This window comes from Acomys minous (genome assembly GCF_964271855.1).
Source record: "Acomys minous genome assembly, chromosome: 19".
NCBI classification, from domain to species: Eukaryota; Metazoa; Chordata; class Mammalia; order Rodentia; family Muridae; genus Acomys; species Acomys minous.
This window is the reverse complement of record NC_140499.1, coordinates 62,129,051-62,153,264: the sequence shown is the minus strand read 5'-3', so window position 1 is coordinate 62,153,264 and position 24,214 is coordinate 62,129,051. Positions and strand designations below refer to the sequence as shown.

General features: G+C 50.2%; 1 protein-coding gene across 3 annotated transcripts in view; it reads left to right on the top strand.

Annotated features, from left to right (window-relative positions):
* IL6R (interleukin 6 receptor) overlaps positions 1-24,214 on the top strand; it is a 51,855-nt gene that overhangs the window by 17,322 nt on the left and 10,319 nt on the right. For all 3 annotated transcript variants that reach the window (XM_084769927.1, XM_084769926.1, XM_084769928.1), the window contains exons 2-7: positions 10,007-10,243; positions 11,310-11,433; positions 12,459-12,640; positions 13,195-13,361; positions 14,001-14,142; positions 23,367-23,410. In XM_084769927.1, coding sequence (XP_084626053.1) covers positions 10,007-10,243; positions 11,310-11,433; positions 12,459-12,640; positions 13,195-13,361; positions 14,001-14,142; positions 23,367-23,410 — 896 coding nt within the window. The remainder of the gene's footprint in view (positions 1-10,006; positions 10,244-11,309; positions 11,434-12,458; positions 12,641-13,194; positions 13,362-14,000; positions 14,143-23,366; positions 23,411-24,214) is intronic.

Here is a 24,214-nt window from a genome sequence, read left to right as displayed (position 1 = left end):
GGGTGGGAGCCCCGTTCACTTCCCTCTCTCAGCCCTGGGATCCATCAGGCTTGACTGTGCTGCCACAGTCCCATGAATTCATATATGCATCTCCTGTTATGCCTGGAGGGCAGTGTTTCCTAGGAGTCCTCCATAACCTCTGGCTCTAACACACTTTTCACCTCCTCTTCCCCATCTCTCCCTGAGCCCTGAGGGAGGGGTTTGGTTCCATTTAGGACTGAGTGCTCCAAAGTGAGTGTCTTCCTGCCTGTCTGTCTGCCTGTCTGTCTGTCTCTGCACTGTCCGGTTGCACACCCACCTCCTTTTAGGTGAAGGCTCTGAGTGTCTCGAGAGGACTTTCAGTGTTGTGCCTCACGACCGAGGAGCGGGGAGGCCACCCTTGGGCTGCCTGAAGTGGGACAGTGGGATGGGATTACCAGACACTTGTTAAGCCTGTGTCCTCTGCGACAGGCTGCCAGCTGGCTTGCAGGGCCAGGAAGCTGAACTTGTTTTTGCTGGCAAGAGGAGCAGTGGCTCTGGGAGAGGTTGAGAAACATGTCATCGTGTGCATACTTTTCTCTCTGGCTATTGACATTTGCAAACGTACTTGAGGAGGGGGAGCAGGAGCGGTGTGTGTGACAGCAACAGCAAAGCTCTTGGGTTTTCTGGAACCAGATCTTACTCTAACGGGCAGAGCTCCGCTTTCCAGAACTATGCAGCAAAGTCCTCAGTAGAGTGGTGTCTGGGTGGTGGTGAGCTAGTGTCGCAGAGACAATGTAGGCCATACAGGCAGGGGAGCAAGGAAGGCAGGAGGGACTTCTCTCCCCTAGAGCTGTCAAGGAAGAGAAAAGCATCACCTGGTGGGCCCTGGGATGGCCTGGCCATCAGCCGTCCCCACCACCTCCCCACCCAAGGGTCACCCAGTAACCAAGCACAGATGGTGTGTATGTTTCAAGGGGCATTGCCCGTGGGGAACAGAGGTGCTTCCTGCCCTCTGAGAAGTAATGATGTGGAAGTGATGGGACACTAGGCATCAGAAGGGGCCTCTCAGGGGCCGCCAGACCACAGTTGGAACCCTCATTGCTTGGAGAAGGCAAGTGGGCCCTGCCTGGGTTACCTATACCTCCTGGGTAAGCCGGTGCTAGATGCTTATATTTCTAGCCCTTTGACGCCTGAAACAGGAGGGTCACTATCCCTTTGAGGCCAACTTAGTCTTTTTTTTTTTTTTAGATTTATTGATTTTTATTTTATGTATATGAGTTCTCTATCTGCATGTCAGAAGATCTCATTTATAGATGATTGGTTGTGAGCCATGTGGTTGCTGAGAATTGAACTCAGGATCTCTGGAAGAGCAGTCGGTGCTTTTAACCACTGACCCATCTCTCCAGCCCTAATTTAGTCTTTATAATGAGTTCCAGGCTAGCTGGAGCCACATAGCAAGAATCTGTCGCAAAAGTGAACAAAGTCAGGCAAGAGTGTGGAAGCTAACCCTAACCAACCAGCCAGCGACTATGCTGTGGCTAGATCACACACCAAGTGTGTGTGGTGTGTGTGTGAGGAGGCAGGGACGCAATTCGAGATTGACAGACATTCTGCCGTTGTCTTTCCTGACTTTAACACCAACGGAGGTACTTCTGGCAACGTAGGAGCCTGGGATGAAATGTCCTTCCTTTCTGCATGCAACACGCCTTGGCAAGGACCAGGAGGACTCACAATCCTCAGATGCCCCTTTATTCTCTTGCCTGGGACACTTTATGATGCACTAGGAGTTGGTTTCTTCTCAAGGTCAATTCGAGGAGAAACAGAAGCAGGGAAAAAAATGTGGCCGTCGTCGTAGAGGCTGGCATAGGAGGCAGGATGGCGCCTAGCTGGCACATACCTTAGCTGGGGCCTCCTCTGCCAGCAGATCAGCCAGTGTTGATCTGTCCTCTTGGAAGGTCCTTGCACACCCCTCGTTCCCTGTGGGGCTCCCCAGCCATCCCAGGACTCTCACTTCTTCTGGGTGACTTAAATGTTCTGTTCCCCCTTTTATGGTGGTCCTCTGCAATCCGCTTATCAACTGCCCAGTGATCTCCCAAGGCCTCTGTCAAGTTTCTCTTTGTCCTTTAGGATGATTTTTCTCTGTTCACAGCATCAGGAACATTTTGTTTTAGAGTAGCCAGGATTATGAGAAGTTTTAAGGCCTCAGGAACCTGGAGATTAAATAAGATAGCAATACGGAAGGGGGGTGGGGGTGGGGACACAATACACAGCAGATGTTCAGTGGCTGCCAGTATATCCCCTGGTGGGAACACGTGACCTTGTATGTTACGTTGCGCAAAAAATTTTGAATTCCTCAGAAGGGGACAGGCACAAGCTTGCTGCCTGACTCTCATGGGTTGAGCAATTGCTCAAGGGCAGATGTGTGCTCTTTGCTGAATTTCATCCTGTGTAGCAGCTGCCGCACCCCACCCTGCCTGCCGAGTTTGGGAGGGAGCCTGTGGTCCCTGGGCCAACCTCACAGGAAGGGTGTTCCCACAGTACCTACCCACCCAACTCCCTGCTGTGCCTCCTCCAGTGGAGCCGATGGAGGTGGAGGCCTGGCTACCCCCAAAGGATGATGTGTCCAGATGGAGAAAACCCAGGCTGAGCCCAGAGATGATTCCACGTGTCCCCTCCAGAATCAAACCTTCTGGGAAGGATGGGCTGAGGGCACAGAGTCTGGCCATTGACGAAGAAGAGTACAAGGTTTGGGTGGACACTCTGGTCTGAAAATGTTTAAGTATTTGCCTGTCTTAAGTCTACCCCATCACTGGCACTTCGTGCACGCTGCACCCCTCCCTCGTATGTGATAACTCGGATCAGTTACATAGTATCTCTGCTTAAAGAATACAAATATATAAGAGTAAGAGTAGACTCTTTAAAACATGGAAAAGCCAAATTCGTGTTATACCTATTGTCCTATCTTCCACTGAAGGAGGAGGGTCTCTTTAGCCAGGTGTTCGAGGCCAGCTTGGGGAATGTAGCAACACTCTGCCTCGGAAAACAAAGCAGCCATAGCAAAGCTGACTGAAAGAGGAAAGGAAAGAAATCACTGGGGTCCTCTCCACTGGCAGGGCAGACAGAGGTCCAGGGAGGGTGCCTCCAAGACCATCGCTTCCTGAACTCTACAAAAAGCTGTTCCTGAGGCTGTCTCATCACTGTTCAGGACCTAGGCGCTGGCTCAGACCTGGGTCAGGGAGGCAGAGAGTGGGTGGGTGGGAGGTCAGGCTGCTCGCTTGGATTGGCACTAGGCTCTTTTGTCCTGGTTTCCCCAGCGAGACCATCCTTTGATCATTAGGTACAGCATGCTTCTGAGATCAAAGTCAACACAGTCCCAGAAGAAATATGTTTTGAAGTAGGGCTGACTGGCACCACTTACAGATGGGGTTTTATAATTAATTGTTCCTGATTAAAAAAAAACCAACAACCCCCCCCCCCCCCCAGATATCAGTGACTCAGTCGTAAAGACCCAGAAAGCCATTATTCAGGTTCTTGGCAGAGGAAGTGGCCATTATGTGGCTCTTTACAACTCTGCTTTTGTGGAAGAGAAAATAAAGACTTTTATTTTGGGGGCGGGGGGGGGGGGAGTGGTCTCCGAGGTACCTGAATGTATTTGCCATTGTTTGCAAGCGCCTTTAACTGAGCAGTCCTGGCCGTTATTCAAGCTACTAGCCAAACATGCAGAGGTTTCTACTGGGAGGGAAAGGGTAGGGAAGTGGCCAGAGGGACGTTTTTCTTGGCCCTGACAGGGGCAGAAGCAGAAGAGAGCTCCCTCTCCTCGTGCCGTGAGGCCTCCTGGCTGGTCCCTAGCAGGGTCTGCCCACCGGGCCTCATGAATTACGCCCCTTGAACCACAGATCATCCACCCCGGGGGCTTCTGGGAGTGCGGTGTGGAGACCCTGCCTGTTCCAGACAAGCGAGTAATGAGTGCCCATCGTGTTTGCTGGTGCGAGGCGAACTGGAGCTTACAGTGGTGACCTGTATAGGGAGTTGTGCATCACTTAATAATAATGGGGACGCGTTCTGAGAAATGTGTTGCCTGATGGTTTTGTTGATGTGCAGATATAGCAGAGTTACACCATCCTGGATGTTGTAGGCCAATCACTTGATGTGGCCTCTTGATATTATCAAGAGGAGGGAAGCAGGCGTGTCTCTTGTCAGCATAATGTCACATATTGTTTTACGGCAAATTTTTGTTTAAAACTGCAGTGTGTGCGCATTGGTGTGCACATGCATGTGTCACATGCCAGGGGTTGGCATAGGGTACCTTCCTTAGTTACTTTCCACCCTATTTATTTTTCAATTAAAAAAAAAATCACATCTAGTCAGATGGTGGTGGTGCACATCTGTAATCCCAGCACTCAGGAGGCAGAGGCAGGTAGATTTCTGTGACTTCGAGGCCAGCCTGGTCTACAGAGTGAGTTCCAGGACAGCCAAAGCTACACAGAGAAGCCCTGTCTGGAAAGCCAAAACCAAAAATCACATCTAAAGCCTGGCAGTGGTGGCACACACCTTTAATCCCAGCACTCAGATGGCAGAGGCAGGCGGATCTCTAGTTCTAGACCAGCCTGGTCTGCAGAGTGAGGTCTAGGACAGCCAGGGCTACACAGAGAAACCCTGTTTTGAAAACAAAACAAAACAAACAACCAAAAAAAAAAAAAAAACCCCAACAACAAGAACAGCAAGAAACCCATGCCTACTTATTTTGCGTGGGGTACACATATCCCATGGCATGAACATAGATATGAGAGGAAAACTTTTAGGAGTTGGGTTTTTTCCTCCTCCCACCATTTATGTTTTAAGGGCCAAATCCACGTCAGCAAGTGCCTTTAGAAGCTGAGGCATTTCGTTGGCTCTCTCCACTTTTTTTTTTTTTTTTTTTTTTTTTTGAGGCAGGCTCTCTCTCTGGCTCTGGAGCTTGCTGACTTAGCTAGGCTGGCTGGCCAGCAAGCCGCAGGGTTTCCCCTTTTTGTCTCCAGCTTTCTAGCACTGGGCTTACAGGCACACTCCAGTTCACACCAGTAGTAAGTAGCACTCTGCAAACACGTGCATGTCGCGCTGTGGTGTGACCTCACAGTGGCTAGCGCAGTCCTAATCTTATGGAGTCTGACTCTTGGTGTGTGGCCTGTGGTTGACCAAAACATCACGTGTCCATGACTAGTTCAGGACAGTGGCCTGCACAAATGCCAAAGAAAGCAAGAGCTGTCCATGGTCGTTGGACTTTCCTGGAAAGTGCCTTGCATCTGTGGTGCGCTGCCTGCCCCCCCACCCCCCACCCCCCGCTGCCCTGTGAATCTGACAGTCACTCCTGGCCGGCTGCCAGTATTGCAGTGGGGCCAGTGGCCAGCAGAGTTTTCTTTTTTGTCAGTATTTCTACCCAAGTTCCTACGTGCTCAAAATATAGACGTAAGCTTGGTGCCTGCTCTGTCCAGTGGGAAATGGGGGGCTGAGAACACGGATACAGTGATTTGGAGGGTCTTTGGGCCTGCTAAACTTCACCTCGTTGAGGCCAGGCGTGGGCGTGCGCACCTGTGATCCCAGCGCCCGGGAGGCGGAGACTTGAGTATCAAGGTCATTCTCAGTTACAGAGTTTGAGGCCAGGCTAGGCTACAGGCGACCTGGTCTCAAACACAAGACAAAGCAAAACCCAGCGATTTTGTTGGGGAACCTCAGGGAGTTACCTGTAAGAGTGCTAACAGCCATACTCTACCTGTGACAAAGTGACTGGCTTAGTGGCTGTTCTCTTTCTATGAGGAGGCACCATGACTCAAAGGCAACTTATAAAAGAGAAAAATATTTCATTGAGGCTTGCTTATAGTTTCAGAGGGTGCGTCCACGACCATCATGGTGGGTGAGAGGCATGGTGACAGGCAGGCCAGCGTGGCAGGGGGGCAGTAGCTGAGAGCCTAACATTCTGATTTGCAGGCAGCAGGGCAGGGGGATGGGAGAGGGAGAGAGGGAGCGAGACTAGGTCTGGCGTGGGCCTTTGAAACCTCAAAGCCCACCCTCAGTGACACACTTCCTCCCACAAAGCCACCAACACCTCCAACAAGGCCAGCTTCTTCCAACAAAGCCACAGGTCCAGCAAGGCCACACCCACAAGGCCATGCCCCCTCCAGCAGGCCACACCTCCCGAATCCTTTCCAAACAGTCCCACTAAGTGGGGACGGAACATTTGAACACTTGAGACTACATGCCATTCTCACTCAAACAACACAGCCCTGGAAACAACTTGCCACCTCGGACTGTTGGAATACTAAGCTGAGGCGACAGTAAGCAAACTATACCCACGTACTGTGGAAAAGACTGAAAAAAGCACAACGTGGGAGAATACCATTTGATGAAGCTCAGAGACAAAGTAAAGTTACAAAAGAAGAAAGGACCTTTGCGTGAGGGTGGGGTAGGGATGGGGGAAGAGAGGACCTTTGGGTAACCAATCTTTTTTTTTTTTTTAAAGATTTATTATTATTTATACAGTATTCTGCTTGCATGTGAGCTGGTATGCCAGAAGAGGGCATCAGATCACATTATAGATGGTTGTGAGCCACCATGTGTTTGCTGGGAATTAAACTCAGGACCTTTGGAAGAACAGCCAGTGTTCTTAACCTCTGAGCCACCTCTCCAGCCCCTCAACTTATTTTTTAAAGTAGGGAAGGAAGGAAGGAAGAGGGCTGGCCACTTAGTCTGACAAGCTGAATTCAATCCCTAGGTCTCTCATGATAGAAGGAAAGAGTGCTCACACATTGTCTTCTGGTTCCCGCGTGTGCCATGGCAAACACAACCCCTGTAATAGATGGATGGATAGAGTAATAAAAAGATTTATTTATTTATTTATTTTGTTTTTTCGAGACAGAGTCTCTCTGTGTAGCCTTGGCTGTCCTGGACTCACTTTGTAGACCAGGCTGGCCTCGAACTCACAGCGATCCGCCTGCCTCTGCCTCCCGAGTGCTGGGATTAAAGGTGAGTGCCACCACGCCCGGCTAATAAAAAGATTTAAAGTAAGGGAGAAAAAAGGGCCGAATGTGTAGTGCATATAGGCCAGGAAGTTGTAGATCAGAGATAACAAGTGTGTTAGTTTCGGGGGAAGCTCTGGTTCTTTTATGCTTCACAACTTTATGAGTGCTACATATGTTAATTTGTACATGTGTGTAGAGTGGAGAACACATATGCGTGCTTGCTAGAGCCCGGCCTTGGAGACTGTCGGAAGCCTCCCGCTTACCACCGTCCCAGGGCCTCCGCTTCTAGGGTTCTGGAATCACCACTTAGGCTATTGCCGTGGGTGCTGCGTGAAGTCTGCTGCAGAGGCTGCGTGTCTCACAGGTGGGGCTCTCTGTGCCCAATCATGTGTGTTGTCCACCCCCGCTCCACCTCACCCCGGTTGAATGAAGCCTTGGGTGCTGATTGGCAGGCTGACTGACAGAGGAAGGGCTTTCCTTACTCACTGTGGGCCAGAGAAAGCCAGGAAGCCTCCTCAAACTCACCTGGTTACAAGGGGACATGCTGCTATTTTTATTTTATTATTTTAATTTTATCTTATTGAGACAAAGTCTGACTTTAAAATTCTGAATGTCCTGAAACTCACAGAGACCCACTTTGCCTCTACTAAGATTACAGGTGTTTCTCTGCCATGCCTGGCTATTCCTTTTTCTAAAAAGAAAAAAAAAAAAGAAAAAAAAGATTTATTTTATTTTTATTTATTCATATGTCTATGTAAGTTGGCGGTTCTCAATCTGTGGGTCAGTGAGTGACCTCTTTGGCAAACCTCTATTTCCAAAAATATTGACATTTATGATTTATAACAGTAGCAAAAGTCGTTATGAAGTAGCAATGAAAGTAATTTTAATGTTGGGGATCACCACAACATGAGGAACTGTATTAAAGGGTCCCGGCGTTACGCTGGTGTAAGTGTACCCCACTGTGTATGGGTTCTCTGTGAGACCGCTAATTGGCAGTGTGAGCCGCCCAATGTGGGTGCTGGGAAAAGAACTCGGGTGCTCAGAAGAGCAGCGCTCACTCTTTACCACTGAGAGCCATCTCCCCAGCCCCCGCCATTTCCCCACCCACCCATAAGCCCAAGACTGTGGAGGTAAGGAGAGAAAACCAGTGGCCACCGTTCTGGTGCTGCCCCCGTCCCACCGTCCTCCGGGTGAGAAGGAAGCTTGAAGGACATCCATGTGGCCAGGCAGATGTCCTGCCTCTCTGACGCAGTGTGCCTGAACATGGCCAGCAGCTGCTGGGGACAGTCAGGTTGCCATGGCGTGACATTTGCTGTCTATTTACTCCCTCCTCTTTAGTGGGAGGACGCACAGGCAAAGGAGCCCTGGGTAAGGCCTCTTTCCAAACAAGAAGGCTTCAAAGGTCAGAGAGAGACTCTCGTGGTTAGGGCTCAGTGTCAGGGACGCAGGTGGGGAGCCGAGGCCAGGCACTGTGGTAGCACCTGGCCTTTCCAATCCTTGAGCAGATGTGCCGTTGCCACTTGCTGATATGAAGGTGGATGTTTGGTTTGAAGAGCCACACACTTCCAACCCGAAAAGATGACGCCCCCACACTCGGTTTCCTCAGCCAGTGGGATTACTTTGATACGAGAGACAGCAGGACTCACTTTGTCTTAGAGTCTGTGAGCCTAGAATCTGTAGTAAGAGTGGATTTGCCCTTCTGGCCTTAAACTTTTGGTGATCTCCCTGCCTCAGGCTCCCAGATGTGGGGCACGAATCACTATGTCCGACTCCATGTTCCTTGAACCATAGGTGGGTGTGTAGGGACCCGGTCTGAGCGGAGAGAATCCGAGGCCTTGGCTCTCTTCTCCTCGCTGACAATAATTCTCTCTGTTGGTTACCACCTGTAAAATGGGCCCATGTGCAGCCAGTCACGTCGTGCCTCCTTGCGCAGTTGTGTGTGCTCGGCTCCTGATTGAGACCCTGACACTCATCCCTGGGTGAACTTGTTGGTTCACTTGTGTGCCCGTCAGTTGTGAAAGGGTGATTGCCACTAGACACTGAGATAAAACCGCATGATTGTTTTGTGGTGGCTGGAATCTCTTTTTTCTTTTCTTAAGTTAGGGAAGTGGTTCTTTTTTATTGATGGATTGATTTTTTTTTTCAAGACAGGGTTTCTCTGTGTAGCCCTGACTGTCCTGGAACTTGCTCTGTAGACCAGGCTGGCTTCAAACTCGAAGGTCTGCCTGCCTCTGCCTCCCAGGTGTGGTGACTAAAGGCAAGTACCACCACATCTGACTCTTTAAAGGTTTTTCTATTTTCAGTCCTTCTCAAGTCTCTGATGGGGTCGAAGACCAGATAATTCAGTCTTATACTTAATCTTAGCTGCTTAGTGATTAAGATGTAAGCCGGGCGTGGTGGCGCACGCCTTTAATCCCAGCACTCAGGAGGCAGAGGCAGGAGGATCGCTGTGAGTTCGAGGCCAGCCTGGTCCACAAAGTGAGTCCAGGATGGCCAAGGCTACACAGAGAGACCCTGTCTCGAAAAACCAAAAAAAAAAAAAAAAAAAAAAAGATGTCTTTAGGTCCAGATAGAGGTTTTGAGTTGGCAGAGATGAGACATGCTAGCCATTGATTCCCATTCAGAATTCTAGACTCACCAAGACAGGAAAGATGTTTTCTACAAGGATGCCAAATGCAGTTAACCAAAGCACCTTGAATTTAACATTCATGTGATCCTGATTGTTTCGTGGTTCTTCTTGTTCTATGTAATTTTTCTACTTACGTGTAATAATATACTTGTATATGCCAAAAATAAAATAAAATAAAATCTGAAAAAAAGGGGGTGCTTTCTATCAAGGGAGCTGGGTTGCCAGATCACAGCTTGAGCAGGTGCACCCTAGCAGACAGCTGGGTAGCCTGGGAGGTTTCTGGACGCCCAGCAGCTTTGATGCAAGCCGGGCCATTGGGGAAACCCAGAGGGGTTACTATGGAGGCCTTTGACGTCTCCAGATCAGAAGCAACATCCCATTTTCAAGTTGCTGTGGCTCACTCCATGCTTTTCTTCCCCAGAGGTGGCAAATGGTACAGTGACGAGCCTACCCGGGGCCACGGTGACCTTGATCTGCCCGGGGACGGAAGCCGTGGGCAATGCCACTGTATACTGGGTATACTCTGGCTCGCAATCCAGATGGTGGAAGACCACGGGGAACACTCTGGTTCTGAGGGAAGTGCAGCTCAGCAACACTGGGAATTATGATTGCTTCCTGGAGCATCACCGGGTTGAGACTGTGCCCTTGCTGGTGGATGGTGAGTTGTGCCCTCAGTGTCCTTGGAAGTGGGTCCCAGGGCAGCTCCAATGTCCTAGGAGACATGTCTCTGCATTCTGGAAAGATACCCCGCTTGATTCTTCAAGTTTGTCATTTTTGGTTTAAGAGTTTCGGGAAAAGGGGCCACTGCTCTGCCTCTGAGATGGGGACATGTGGCTGGCGGTGGAATTTGTCTGGCAGATTTTTTTTTTCCTTTCCTTTTTGTTTTTTGTTTGTTTTGTTTTGTTTTGTTTTTGCTTTTTTGATTTTTCGAAACAGGGTCTCACTGTGTGGCCTTCGCTGCACTGGACTCCTTTTGTAGACCAGGCTGGCCTCGAACTCACAGCGATCTGCCTGCCTCTGTCTCCCAAGTACTGGGATTAAAGGCGTGGGACACCACCGCCCTGCTGTCTGGCAGATTTAATAGTGCTAGACTCCCAGGCCAAGCACCTGGGCTTAACTCCTGCTAAATCCTTCAGGTTTCCTCTGACAAAATACAGTGAACCTTATCATGTTTCCTTGTTGCAAAGTGTTGCAAAGATAAAGTGACTATTGGAGGGTTGAAAACTGCACAGCACCTACGAAACACACATGAAACTCTCAGATGGCGCACCCTGGGGTTAAGGGCGCCCTCAGCTCCCATGGAGGCTATAGGGCCTACGTCACGTCCTGTGTGCAAGCCCTGCTCTCAGACATGCGCTTCCTCGCATCTCATGTCACTGTTATTTATCATGATGATGATGATGATGTCAACATCAGTTAATTTCAGGTGAGGGGACTGAGGAGGGACTGGCCGAGTCTAGTTTCACATTATCTTTTCAACCCTTTAGATCCGTGGTTCTCAACTTTTCCTAACGCTGCGACCCTTTAATATGGCTCCCTCCCCTGTCCCCCGCAGCCATAAAATTAGTTCTGTTGCTACCTCCTAACTGTAATTTTGCTGCTATTGTGGGTCATACTGTAAATATTTTTTTGGAGGTAGAGGTTTGCCAAAGGGGAGGCAACCCACAGGTGCGCTCAGAAGCCTCGCGAACCCCCCTCCCTCATCCTGCTGAGCTCTCTTTCAGTTCCTCCAGAGGAGCCCAAGCTCTCCTGCTTCCGGAAGAACCCCTTCGTAAATGCTACTTGTGAGTGGCGCCCGAGCAGCACCCCCTCTCCCACCACGAAGGCTGTGCTGTTTGTGAAGAAAATGTAAGTGGCAAGAGGGTGGAGGGAGGGCTGTGTGTTCAGGCTCACTGGGGCCCGAGAGGTGAGAGAGCAAGGCTGAGGGCTCCAGGAAACTGTTGGACTGGCTAGACCGGAACCATTAAAAAAAAAAAAAAGATTTATTTTACTTTATGCATGAATGTTTTGCCTGCATGCATGTGTGTACAGCACATACATGCCCACGGGGTCATCTTCTTGCAGTCCCGCCTAGGTTGTGAGTCAGCTCGAAAGAACTCTTAGTCGGCCCTAGAGCAAATAGCAGGCAGTGATCCAGAGCCGTCAGCAGAGCCCAAACCATGACTGCACAGATTCACCCTGCGAGTGTGGCTCTACTGCTGGGCTCTAGAAGCACGTGATGGACCAGGGTAGGGCCTGCTACTCTGAGGTCTCAGGGCTCTCACTGAAGGGTCTTGGAAATGCCCCTAGCGGATGGGGGTGGGGGGGGTGGGGGGGAATTCCCTATAACAAAACCAGTGTGGCGACCCAGGTTGGGCCCAAGGTTCAGATCTGAGTCTGAGGTTGGTCACTTGTTTTCTAGTAGCAGGGAAAGTGGAAGTGGGAGAGTTCAGAGGGCATCTGGCTTCCCTTGGCCATATTTATTTATTTATTTATTTATTTATTTTGGTTTATTTTATTTTATTTTTTTGGTTTTTTGAGACAGGGTCTCTCTGTGAAACTATGGCTGTCCTGGACTCACTTTGTAGACCAGGCTGGCCTCGAACTCTCAGCGATCCACCTGCCTCTGCCCCCGCCCCCAAGTGCTGGGATTACAGGTGTGCGCCACCATGCCTGGCTAGCATTCACATTTCCTAGGGGGAAAAGCAACACTTGGGTTGGAAAAACTTGCTGAAAGTCAGAAGAAGTTATAGGAGCAGACCCTGGCTGAGGTGAAACCTGGAAGCTAGGCATCAGTTCTCAAGCCTCCAACCCTGGGGCAGACTGCTTTCTCTTGGAAACGAACAGAAATTAATAGAACGTTTGTGCTCTTTTTCTGTTGTGTCCCACGTCAGCGCCAACAGGGTCAAGACTGACTTCCAGTTGCCCTGCCAGTATTCTCAGGAGTCCGGAAAGTTCTCCTGCCAGGTGGAAATTCTTGAGGGCGAGAGAGTTTACCATATTGTGTCACTGTGCGTTGCGAACGGTGTCGGAAGCAGGTCCAGCCCCAGTGAGAAATTTCATAGCTTAAGGATGGGTAAGTAAGGCCCCATGCCGCACAGTTGCTTCCTTCTCCTGAGGGTGTGTTCCTGATTTACCTCTGGGAGAGGCAGGGAAGACGTGGAGAGGGGCTTGGGATAACACTGAGTCTTGGTGCATTGCTGCCAAATGGACGGGGGGGGGGGGCAGTTGTCTTTTCAAGATGAACATAGGGTTACTGACGGGTGATCCAGTGAATAAGTTCTTGCCTACCAGGTGCAAGGCTCTGGGTTCCATTCCTACTAAATAAATACAGGCTGGAGAGATGGCTCAGAGGTTAAGAGCACTGGCTGTTCCTCCAAAGGTCTTGAGTTCAATTCCCAGCAACCACATGGTGGCTCACAACCATCTATAATGTGATCTGGTGCCCTCTTCTGGCCTGCAGGCGTACATGGAGGCAGAACACTGTATACATAATACATATTAAAAAATACAATGTAAACATTTCTGGGGAGTGGTATATGCCTGGTGGTGGGGGTGTCTGCAGAGCCTTTAAGGGTCTCCTCTGGACCATGCTTGCTGTCGCATAGAAGGCCCGTTCCTTCTCCACAGTGCAGCCTGACCCACCTACCAACGTCGTGGTGTCTGCTGTCCCTGGAAGGCCTCAATGGCTCAATGTCAGCTGGCAAAACCCGGAGTCCTGGAACTCACGTTACTACCTGCTGCGGTTTGAGCTTCGATACAGACCTATATGGTCAAAGACGTTCACGGTGTTGCTGGTAATTCGTTTCCTTTTTTTGGAGACAAAGTTTCTTCACCTTGTTGTCACTGGTGACAGTCCTCCTGCCTTAGTGTCCTAAATTCCCAAGTGCTGTAGTTACAAAGGTGAGCCTTCCAGCCCAGCCGGGCGTGGTGGCGCGTGCCTTTAATCCCAGCACTCAGGAGGCAGAGGCAGGCGGATCGCTGTGAGTTCAAGGCCAGCCTGGTCTACAAAGAGAGCCCAGGACAGCCAAGGCAACACAGAGAAACCTGAGTTCGAGGCCAGCCTGGTCTACAAAGAGAGCCCAGGACAGCCAAGGCAACACAGAGAAACCCTATATCGGAGGAAAAAAAAGTGAGCCTTCATGGCCAGCTCAAATCTATATCTAAACAAAAAAATACCCCTCGATCCTTGACCTATGTGCGAGAGCAAGCACAGAAAGAGGCTGCTGGGTTCTGTGTAAAGCGAAGGCTGCAGCTTGACGGGTCCAGTTCCCTACAGTGACTTCAGCCTATGTGGCTAAGAATGGCTCCATCACAGCCTCCCAGGTGCTGTGAGCCTCTCTCCTGAGTGGTGTGCTGGGTGGTCCAGGGTGCCTCTCCCTGCAGCATCTCCCCACCAGGGGCACTAGAACTCGCCGCTGTGTCTTCATCCTCAGCTCCAGGTGCCCCAGCATCGTTGCATCATCCACGACGCCTTGCAAGGCGTGAAGCACGTGGTGCAGCTCCGAGGGAAGGAGGAGTTCGAGATCGGCCAGTGGAGCGAGTGGTCCCCGGAGGTCGTGGGCACTCCGTGGCTAGGTACCTGGGTCCACGCGGAGGGAGGACGGGACGCCGTTTTAGTTTATGCGTATATCAGCCGTTCTAGTTCTGGGTGGCAAACCATGCTGAATGACTTGACACCCCCACCTCCCCTTCATCTCATTTCCTCGAGAGAGTACTTCATTTAGTCCAGGCACACGGTCAGGATGGCCTTGAATTTCTGATTCTCCCTGCCTCCATTTCCCAAGCACTGGGCCACTCCACTCTCTCTATGCAATAGAGACGTAGCTCTAGTCGCTCAGGTCTGTCGGCGTGTCCGTGTGTCTTACCTGAGTCGCTATGGCAGCTGCTCTCACACCTGGAGGGTCCAGGTTAGCTGCATTCACGTGTTTGATGGTGGAGCTCGCTGGGCCCCTTTCTCCTTTTCCCGTCTTCCTTCCTTCAAGTAGGCCAGCCTCTCGCGAGGGCAGCAGGGAGGAGGATGAAGGCAGCAGGGAGGAGGGAGGAGCGCCAAAGAATTATAGGCGTGGCGTATTGACTAAAGCTGATTATCTTTAGAAAATGACAGGGTAATAATGCTTTGGGGAGATTATTGAAATCTCCCAAAGCATGTGTATGAATCACCTCTCACTGCTGTGATGAAAGTCTCAAACCTCCAACAATTTGTTCTAATCTTCTGGGTCCTTCCCATTCTCTGTCTTGCTCTGTCTTCGCCTGTGTCTAGCTTCTCTGTCTCTCTGTCTCTCTGTCTCTCTGTCTCTCTCTCTCTCTCTCTCTCTCTCTCAGTTTTTTGAGACAGGGTTTCTCTGTGTAACCTTGCCTGTCCTGGACTCACTTTGTAGACCAGGCTGGCCTCGAACTCACAGAGATCCGCCTGCCTCTGCCTCCTGAGTGCTGGGATTAAAGGCGTGCACCGCCACTGCCCGGCTCAGCTTCTCTTTTTTGCTGTCACTTGAGATACTGCCTGCTGGCACTTTGCTGTGAAGGGTTAGGATTTAGTCGATTTAGAAGGCGGATATGTCCTTTATCATAACCAGGGAGAGAACCCCGCTTCTTCGTGGATGCTTCCAGCCTCTGCAAGGACATGCAGGGTTCACCACCCCCTGTGGCACATCTCATAGTTCCCAGCGTTTACTCTAGAATGGTGCCCAGACTCACTCTGGGGTTATGCCACTCCAGGCCTGTAGCACTCTTGAGCCAACTAGTTACTCTTACATTTTTGGAAACTATAAGAAAAGATATATTGATTTATTGAGTGTATGTATGTCAAAAAGGAAAAGAAATGACATTGTTGCTTGGTCCTATTCCATACTCACCACTTTCCTGGGTCCTCACCCAAGGGAGAGATCACTCCTCCACCAGTGTCATCTTCTACCCTCCAGAGATGTATTGTTGGGGAATATGGCTCCTCTCTAGCCCTCTACTGCAGAGTTCTTGTCTGGTCCTGGTTGGGAGAGCCTGAGGAACTGGCTTGAGGCCTCCCTCCTGTGCCATCCCTGTCAGACGCAGCTCTGTCAGGTTCAGCTTAGGCTCTCAACGGTGCCTTCTCTGCTGCTGTTCCTCAAGAGCTGCTGGTGGCTTTCCTACGGGGCTCCCTTCTTCCCAGCGTCCTCCTGCCTGTGGCTGGGTAAGGAGCGCCTAACTGCTAGAACTCATTTAATGAAGCCATTGGAATCAGAACATTGCTGGGCGTGGTGGCGCATGCCTCTAATCCCAGCACTTAGGAGGCAGAGGCAGGTGGATTGCTGTGAGTTCAAGGCCAGCCTGGTCTACAAAGTGAGTCCAGGACAGACAGCCAGGGCTACACAGAGAAACCCTGTCTCAAAAAACCAAAAATAAATAAATAAAAGAAAGAAAGGAAGGAAAAAAAAAGCAGAAAAAATTTAAAGCTAGATTGTGTTAACCTGTCCTTGACACGTGCGTGTGTGCATGTGTGTATGTGAAAGCCCTGGCACAGCTCTTATGTGAATGTGGAACACAATATAATCTTGGTCATTTTGTGAGGCAAATAACTTGTGGTGTTGTGCAAAGGACATCTTCCCACACACGCCAAGGGTTGTTTTACCTTCTGTCTCCACAAACTTTGTCTGAGGCCGTCTCCTGTGGCCCTGGTTGATCCTGGACTCACTATGTAGTTCAGGATGATGTTGAACTTGCGACTCTAGCTGGGATCACATGTCTGCATCAGCACAGCTGCTTCACATGGTGCTGGGTTTTGAATGCAGGGCCTCATGTCACTAGTCAAGGGCGGTCCAGCATGTGACAGTCTCTGCCGCTGCCATGTGCTTTAGTTAGAAGCAGCTTTAAGGATTCCTGCGAGGGGGCTGGAGAGATGGCTCAGTGGTTAAGAGCATTTGCTCTACTGGAGGACCCCAGACATGTCTGGTGGCTGATAACCACTCTCTCCTGCACAGCACAGGCACACATGGGTGGACAGACTCTCTCTCTCTCTGTCTCTCTCTTTCTCTCTCTCTCTCTCTCTCTCTCTCTCTCTCTCTCTCTCTCTCTCTCTCTCTCACACACACACACACACACACTGTTTTTTGTTAGAACCTCGTTTTCTTTCCTGAAGGTGTTATATACTCTAAGAAAGCATTCTGCCACTGATCCACACCTCTGGCCCAGTCCAGAAACAGCTTCTTCCAAAAGATTTTTTGGCTAAGTGTGGTGGAGGCAGAGGCACTCTATGAGTTCAAGGTCAGCCTGATCTGCACAGTGAGATCCTGTTTCAAAACAAACAACCATAACAAAAACCCACAATTTTTTTTTTGATTGCGATACGATGTGCATGACATAAAATTTACTTTTAAAACTATTTTGCCACAGAGAGACCCTGTCTCAAAAAACAAAAAACAAAAACAAAAAACAAACAAACAAACAAAAACTATTTTGCAGATGTTTGGGGAAGGGCCTCATTATGTGTTCTGCCCTGGACCTGAGCGCTGGCATTACAGGCATGCGCCACCGCATCTTGCTATTGCAGTCGTTTCTGTTTGTTTTGTGTGTTTGGAGGCCTGATGTCAGCCTGCTGAGTTCTTCCTTGTATACTGTCCTCCATCCCTTTCTGCTTTGAGCTTCCTGGTGGCGGAGGATGGAGGCACCCTAACCCGGCAGTCTGTTTAAGAGACTGCCTGGGGCTGGCGAGGCAGAGGGACTTAGGCTAGAAGAAGGGTTAGGTTGGAAATTGGCCACTGTCTCTGTAAAACGAGACAGAGGCTGGCGGGGAAGTGAGGCTGCCCCTGCTCATGGCGCGAAGAGTGGGCCTGGCAGGGCTGCTGGGCTGCTGGAAAGACGTGCGCATTGTGGTGGCTCCCAGGCTTTCGGACCCTTAGCTCTCCTGGTCCTGACAAAAGGAAGCGCCTGGCTCCCAGCTTAGAGATGGGTGATGACTGGGGACACAGAGGTCATAGGAAACGCACCAGACATGGGGATCAGGTTGGACGTGGTTGTTAAAGGTGATTAACATCAACCGGGCGTGGTGGCGCACACCTTTAATCCCAGCACTCAGGAGGCAGAGGCAGGAGGATTGATGAGTTCCAGGACAGCCAAGGTTACACAGAGAAACCCTGTCTTGAAAAACCACAAAACAAAACAAAACAAAACAAACAAAAAGGCGTTAGCATCTTGGAGCCTCAGTCTTGGATCTGTGAGGTTGAGACGGTACCTCATGGGCTTCTGAGTGCAATGTCAAAACAAGTCTTCAGAGACGGACCGCGTGGGGGAGATATGGTGGGATTAGCAAGGTGGGGTGGCCCGGGACGCCAAAGATAACCCCGTGCAGTGTGCTGGGGTGGGGAGGGAGGGGCTGAGACACCTCACAAGGGTGCTCTCCTGATTGCCGTCCTGAGCCTGCTTACTGAACCAGAATCTAGAGGGGGTAAGTGAAGTGGGTGGTTTGAAAATCTTTTGTGAAGGTTTTAATATGGCGGTGGGTGAGAGGGATGCCCCGCTCATAGGACTGCGGCTCACGGCTCTGTTGCTGGGAGGTCACCGTGGGGCTGTGGGGTAGGTGGGGCAGGAAGGGGCTCAGGAGCTTGGGAGTCTGCAGGTGCTGCGCTCTCAAGGCTGTGAACCCAGCACAGCTTTCTGTATGGGGGGAGGGTGCCGCATTCACACTGTTTTGGGGTTCCTGTTTAGACAGCAAGGCCAGGTCACTGTTATTGCCCCCCCTCCCCAACAGTGGCTCTTGGGGATGATGCCGCTTGGGTTAGGGTAGAAAAACTCCGACTGGAGCTCTTAGCACAGGGAGCAGAGCTTCCCTGTGGACTGGACACTTCTCGTACCTCCTAGAGAGGGGGGGTGCCCAGGAGTCAGGATTCCATTTCTAAGTGAATGTGAGGCAAGATGTTTAGGAAAGCTAGTTAGGGAGTGGATGTGGCCTGTAGTTACTTGGAAGGTTGAGACGGGGTGGGGGTGGGAGATGTGCTGGGGGGGGGGGGAAGGGATCGAGCGTTGGGAGCCAGCCCTACACCATGGCTTCTCAGCCCCTCCCACGTTACTCAAAACAAATGTCCCCTAGGCCAGTCTGATGAAGGCAGTGTCTCAGTGAGGATCCCTTCTCCCAGATGACGCTAACTTGTATCAAGTTAACAAAAGAACTAAACATGTCCTTTAGATAAACTCTCTCCCCATGTAGCCCAGGCTGGCCTGAAACTTGCTATGTCGCTCAGGGTAGCCTTGAACTCTTAGACCCTCCTGCCTCTGCCTCATATTTATTCATTAATCTACTTATTGTATCTGTGGGGTCAAAGGATAACTTGGAATTCTGTCCCTCCCCATAGACCCCTTGGTGGGACTTGTGCAGGTGAAAGCGTTCTGGGCTGTGGTCTCTGGGGAGATCCCTGTGCCTCCCCCACTTTCTTTCCTTTGGGCCTTTTCCTGCCCATTTCTCAAACCTTCCATTACCCTGGTGCCTCAGCCATTTCTACCACGTCACCTGCACCTGTCACACGTGGCTTATCTGGAGTTAGCTGGACGGTGGTCATGTGTCTAATGCTGGCTCTGTCCCTTGTCAGTACGGCTTTGGGGAAGTACCTAACTCAGCCCCAGTTTGGTTATTTGTCACTTAGGAGTACTAACACCTGCCTAAAACCCCAAACCAAGCACCTGTCCCCCAGAGCCTTGAGACTTCAGTGACATGGAAAGTGGCATTACAGAGCAGGCTGCGACCTGGATTTCACCCAGGACTCCGTGACATCCTCCTGCCTCCAGCCTCCCCCGTGCTAGAATTACAGGGATGTTCCCTATCCCCTACCCCGAGGCTGGTGACCATGCCCAATTTCTACAGTGCTACAGCCTCAGATGCAAAGGAGATCCAAAAGAGCCAGACAGACATGGTTTAAAAACCACTTTGGGAGCTGAGGGGACACTTGCCTTGGGCGGGGGGTGGGGGGTGGGGGGGGTGGGGGGGTGGAGGCGATAGAGGATTGTTAGGGCTTGCTGGCAGCTAGCGTCATTTCAGATTCAGTGAGAGACCCCGTCTCAACGGAAGTAGACAGTGACAAAAGTGACAGAGCAGGGCACTTGATGTTTTCTCCCCTCCACACACTTGCACAACGGGCACACACATAAAAGCGCGCGCGCGCGCACACACACACACACACACACACACACACACACACACGAACGAGCGTACACAGAGGGAGGAGAATAAATGTACACAAATTGCAGCTCTGCCACTTTCTATTAGCTTTGGGAAAGTTATTTTCCTTTTTCCTGCCTCAGTTTTTCCATCTTTAAATAAAAGGAACATATTTATTTTCGGTTCTCGGTGTGTGTGTGAGTATAGGTGTGCAAGCTACAGCACGCACATGGAGGTCAGAGGACAGCTTCCAGGAATTGATCCCCCCACCCCACCCCAGGTCTTTAGACTGTGTGACTGGTGCTCAGACTGAGGCACCGTGCCAGCATTTCCCTGTTTTACGTTCTATTTGGTGTGTATGGGTGGGTGTTTTGCCTGTGACTATGAAGGTGTACCACATGGGTACCTGGTGCCCATAGGGGTCAGTAAGTGTACTGGATCCCCTGGCACTGGAGTGACAGCTGGTTTCTGGGCTGCTGTGTGGGTGCTGGGAACTGAGCCCAGGTTCCCTGCAAGAACAGCCAGTGCTCTTAACTGCTGAGCCATGTCTCCAGCTCCACTCCCCCAGCGTTAAAGTGAGGATTCCAGTCAGGTGTGATGGCTGTAACGAAGCACTTGAGAAGCTAAAACAGGAGGATTGCTGCGAGTTCCAGAGTAGCCTGGCCTTCAGAATGAGACCCTGTCTCAGAGATCAAAACAATAATGCCAAACAAACAAACAAACAAACACAAACAAACAAACAAACAAAAACCACAAGGCATGGTGTGCTATGCCTGGAATCCCAGCATTGGGAGGCAAAGGCAGGGGGAGGAGTCTAAGTTTAGGGTCAGCCTGAGTTACACAGTGAGCTGAAATGTGAGACTTTGTTTCAAAACGAAACAACAACCAACAACCAAAACAAAACAAAAGAACACCCCGCCCCAGAACCTGTGGTGAACCCAACATGGTGATTCAAACCTATAATCCCAGTACCCAAGACAACTGAATTAGCCTCCTCGAGGTGGTGGTGAACACCTTTAATCCCAGCACTCTGGATGAAGAGGCAGGTGGATCTCTGTGGATTCAAGGCTAGCCTGGTCTACCTAGCAAGTTTTAGGAGAGCTACACAGAGAAGCCCTGTTTCATTAACAACAAAAAGGGAGAAAGAGAGAAAGAAAGAAAGAAAGAAAGAAAGAAAGAAAGAAAGAAAGAAAGAAAGAAAGAAAGAAAATTCGGGGCTGGAGAGATGGCTCAGAGGTTAAGAGCACTGACGGCTCTTCTGGAGGTCCTGAGTTCAATTCCCAGCCACCATATGGTGGCTCGCAACCATATATAATGTGATCTGATGTCTTCTTCTGGCCTTCAAGTGTACATGCAGGCAGAACATTGCATACATAATAAGTAAATAAATAAGTTTTTAAAAAATAAAATAAAATAAAAATTTAAAAAAAGGAAAATTCAATGTCAAAGGTCAGCCTGGTCTACATGGTAAGTTCCAAGCCATCATGGGCTGTAGAGAGACCCTGTCTCACAAAGCACGCATGTATACAGCTCCTGGTGTGGCTCCATGAGGCCTGTTGCCAGGGTTCTGAGGCCTGTAGGTATGAGGCGGGGCCTGAGCCCCTCCCTGTGATGTTGAACTTGACTGGGTCTGAGGGGGCATCAGTGCTTGGACACATTTTTCTGTTTACCTCTGCTCTCATCTCCTGGTTTTAGCTTTCAATCTAGTACCCCACCCTCACCCCCACCCCCACCCCCAACCCACCCTCCCGCTCTGTGTGTCCCTCATCCACCCCTCTGTGGGTTGAACTGCTCTTATTAGGTTAAGTCGGGAGGAGCACAAAGGTATGAGGTGCTGGGTCCTTGCTGCAGTCTGAAGTGCTGTTCTGAGTTAATTTGCTGTGTGAGCTGAGACAAATTGCTTTCCCTCTCTGGGCTTATTTCCTTTTGATACAGTGAAGAGGGTGGGTGGGTGGGTGAGCTCTTTTTTCCACGCCTCCAGTGTACGCTGCAAGCCGCTCTTTCCTGAGGATGGCCATAAGCAGAAGCACAGTCATGTCATCGTCTTTGTCCCCCACCCCTTAGTGATTTGTTATTCTACTCCTAGGCAGGGGATGCTGAGTGTTTTATACTTGGTGGTATTTTTAACTTCTTAGTGGAAAAACGATGAGATGACAAGAAAATCTGAGTCATCTCACTCCTTGCCCGGCCGAGGCTCAGAGCTGGGTCCCTCAGGCCCCAGCTCAGCTTTGATCCCCGGCCTCCTCCTGCTTCTGTGATTTCCGAGGAAGGCAGTTCCCATGGCGGAGTGACCTAGGCCACAGCTGACCCCACCCCTCCCTATCAGGGTGTCCTTGGCCTATCCCAGGCACAAGTCACTGATCCATCATATATTTTACGGCTCAAGGAATTATTGTTGATAGTGCTTATAAACTGCGATGTGTGTCCTGGCCTCCCCTTTCCTGTGTATGTATTGTAATATATAACATGTGATAATATAAACATGAGTTTTAGAAACTTTGGATTACAGCATATATCTTTCCCCCCATACATTATGTCTTCAACACTTTTTAAAAAGATTTATTTATTTATTATTTATACAGTGTTCTGCCTGCATGTTAGCTTACATACCAGAAGAGGGCACCAGATCTCCTTACAGATGGTTGTGAGCCACCATGTGGTTGCTGGGAATTGAACTCAGGACCTTTGGAAGAGCAGACAGGGCTCTTAACCACTGAGCCATCTCTCCAGCTCAACATTTTTCTAAAATACATATTTTGAAGTTTTATTTATTTTTAAAGATTTATCTTCTCTTTTTTCATTTTATTTATTTATTTTTAGTTTTTCGAGACAGGATTTCTTTGTGTTATCTTGGCTGTCTGGTACTTGCTTTGTGTACCAGCTGGCCTCAATCTTTTTTCATTTAAAAAGTTTCATTTTAATTTTATGTCTATGGGTGTTCTGCGTACTCCTATGCCTGCGTACCACGTGCATGCAGTGCCTACAGAGGCTGCCCGGAGGGATGCAGATAGACTGGAGTTACAGAGGGTTCTAAGCCAACATGTGGGTGCTGGGACTCAAACCTCGGTCTTCTGGAAGAGCAGCCAGTGCTCTTAACCATTTCTCTAGCCCCCTTGAAGTTTTATTATTATTGTTGTTGTTTTGTTTTTGTTTTTGTTTTTGAGACACCAGCTTGCTGTGTATCCCTGGCTGGCCTGGAATGCTCTATGTAGACCAGGCTGACTTTGTTTTTTCAAATTCTGGCCTAAAAGACACATACCCTGAAGTTATATTTTTAGTAGATACAGAATAATCAGGCGCATTTGTAGGTACATGAAGTGTTTTTATTTTTGTTTGCTTTTTTTTTTCAGGACAGGGTTTCTCTGTGTAGCCTTGGCTGTCCTGGACTCATTTTGTAGACCAGGCTGGCCTTGAATTCACATCAATCTTTCTGCCTCTGCCTCCCGAGTACTGGGATTAAAGGTGTGGGCCACCATGCCCGGCTCACATGCAGTGTTTTGATACACACATCATATAACATGAAAACAGCTTTTGTCCAGGTTACTCTCTTACATGGCGCTATCATAACCGACACAATTAGTCCTCTATGTGCCACTGTAGCCAGCATGATGCTCTGTGTTGACCTGACTGGGTCTCAGGGTCCATGAGTCGCTAACACAAACCTTCTTTTCTCGGTTGGCAGAGCCCACGACCACTCCCGCAGGGATCCTCAGGAACCGCACGCAGGTGAGCTTGCCTTTAGAAAAGGCCAGGGCTCTTACTGTCCCCAGAGTCTGGTGTCAGTGCCAGCTGGGTCTTCCAGAGGTATGGCTGTGGGCCAGTTCCCTGTCCCGGTCCTTGAAGCCATAAAGCGCCATCTGCCTGGCTACAGTTTCATCCTGAGGGCTTTGGGCACCACGGGCGGCTTAGTCTGAGACCAGATTCAATTTACTTAGCGCCCCCCCCCCCCGCATCCCCCCTCTGTGGCAGCCTGGTATCATGAATATTGGAAAGAGGATTACTCTGAAGCTGCTTAACAAATTCCTTTACTAATCCAATTTCCCACCCACCTTTATCTCCTCGAGAGGAGGTCCCTAATTCCCTCTACAAGAAGCCCGAGGCTTTGTTCCTCTGCCCCCAACGCTGAAATAAGGTAGCAGGGGTCTGGGCCTCACAGGCAGCCTTAACAGGGTCGAAGGGGTATCCTCCGGGGGAGGCAGGGGCTGTCCTTGTGGGGCTTTGTGGCGCCTTCACGGGCAGAGACGGGTGATGCTTGCCGGGCTGGTCCTATGGGAACGGATACTAGCTGAGGACTGGCTGCCGGTCCTACTATGTGGGTAAAAATCTCTCAGACTTTCTCGGCGTAAGCCCACCCGGAACCAGGAATCTGCCCATCAGGTAGCTAGCTAGCTTGTGGGAAGTGGCATTGGGACACTAGGACGGGTTTTTCCCAGGAGGCTACCACTGCCCCTGGCAGCAGACCCACGGACAGCTGTTGCGCTTCCTCGGCGCCTTCGTGGGTGGAAAGAACTCTCCGCTCCCGGTAGGGAA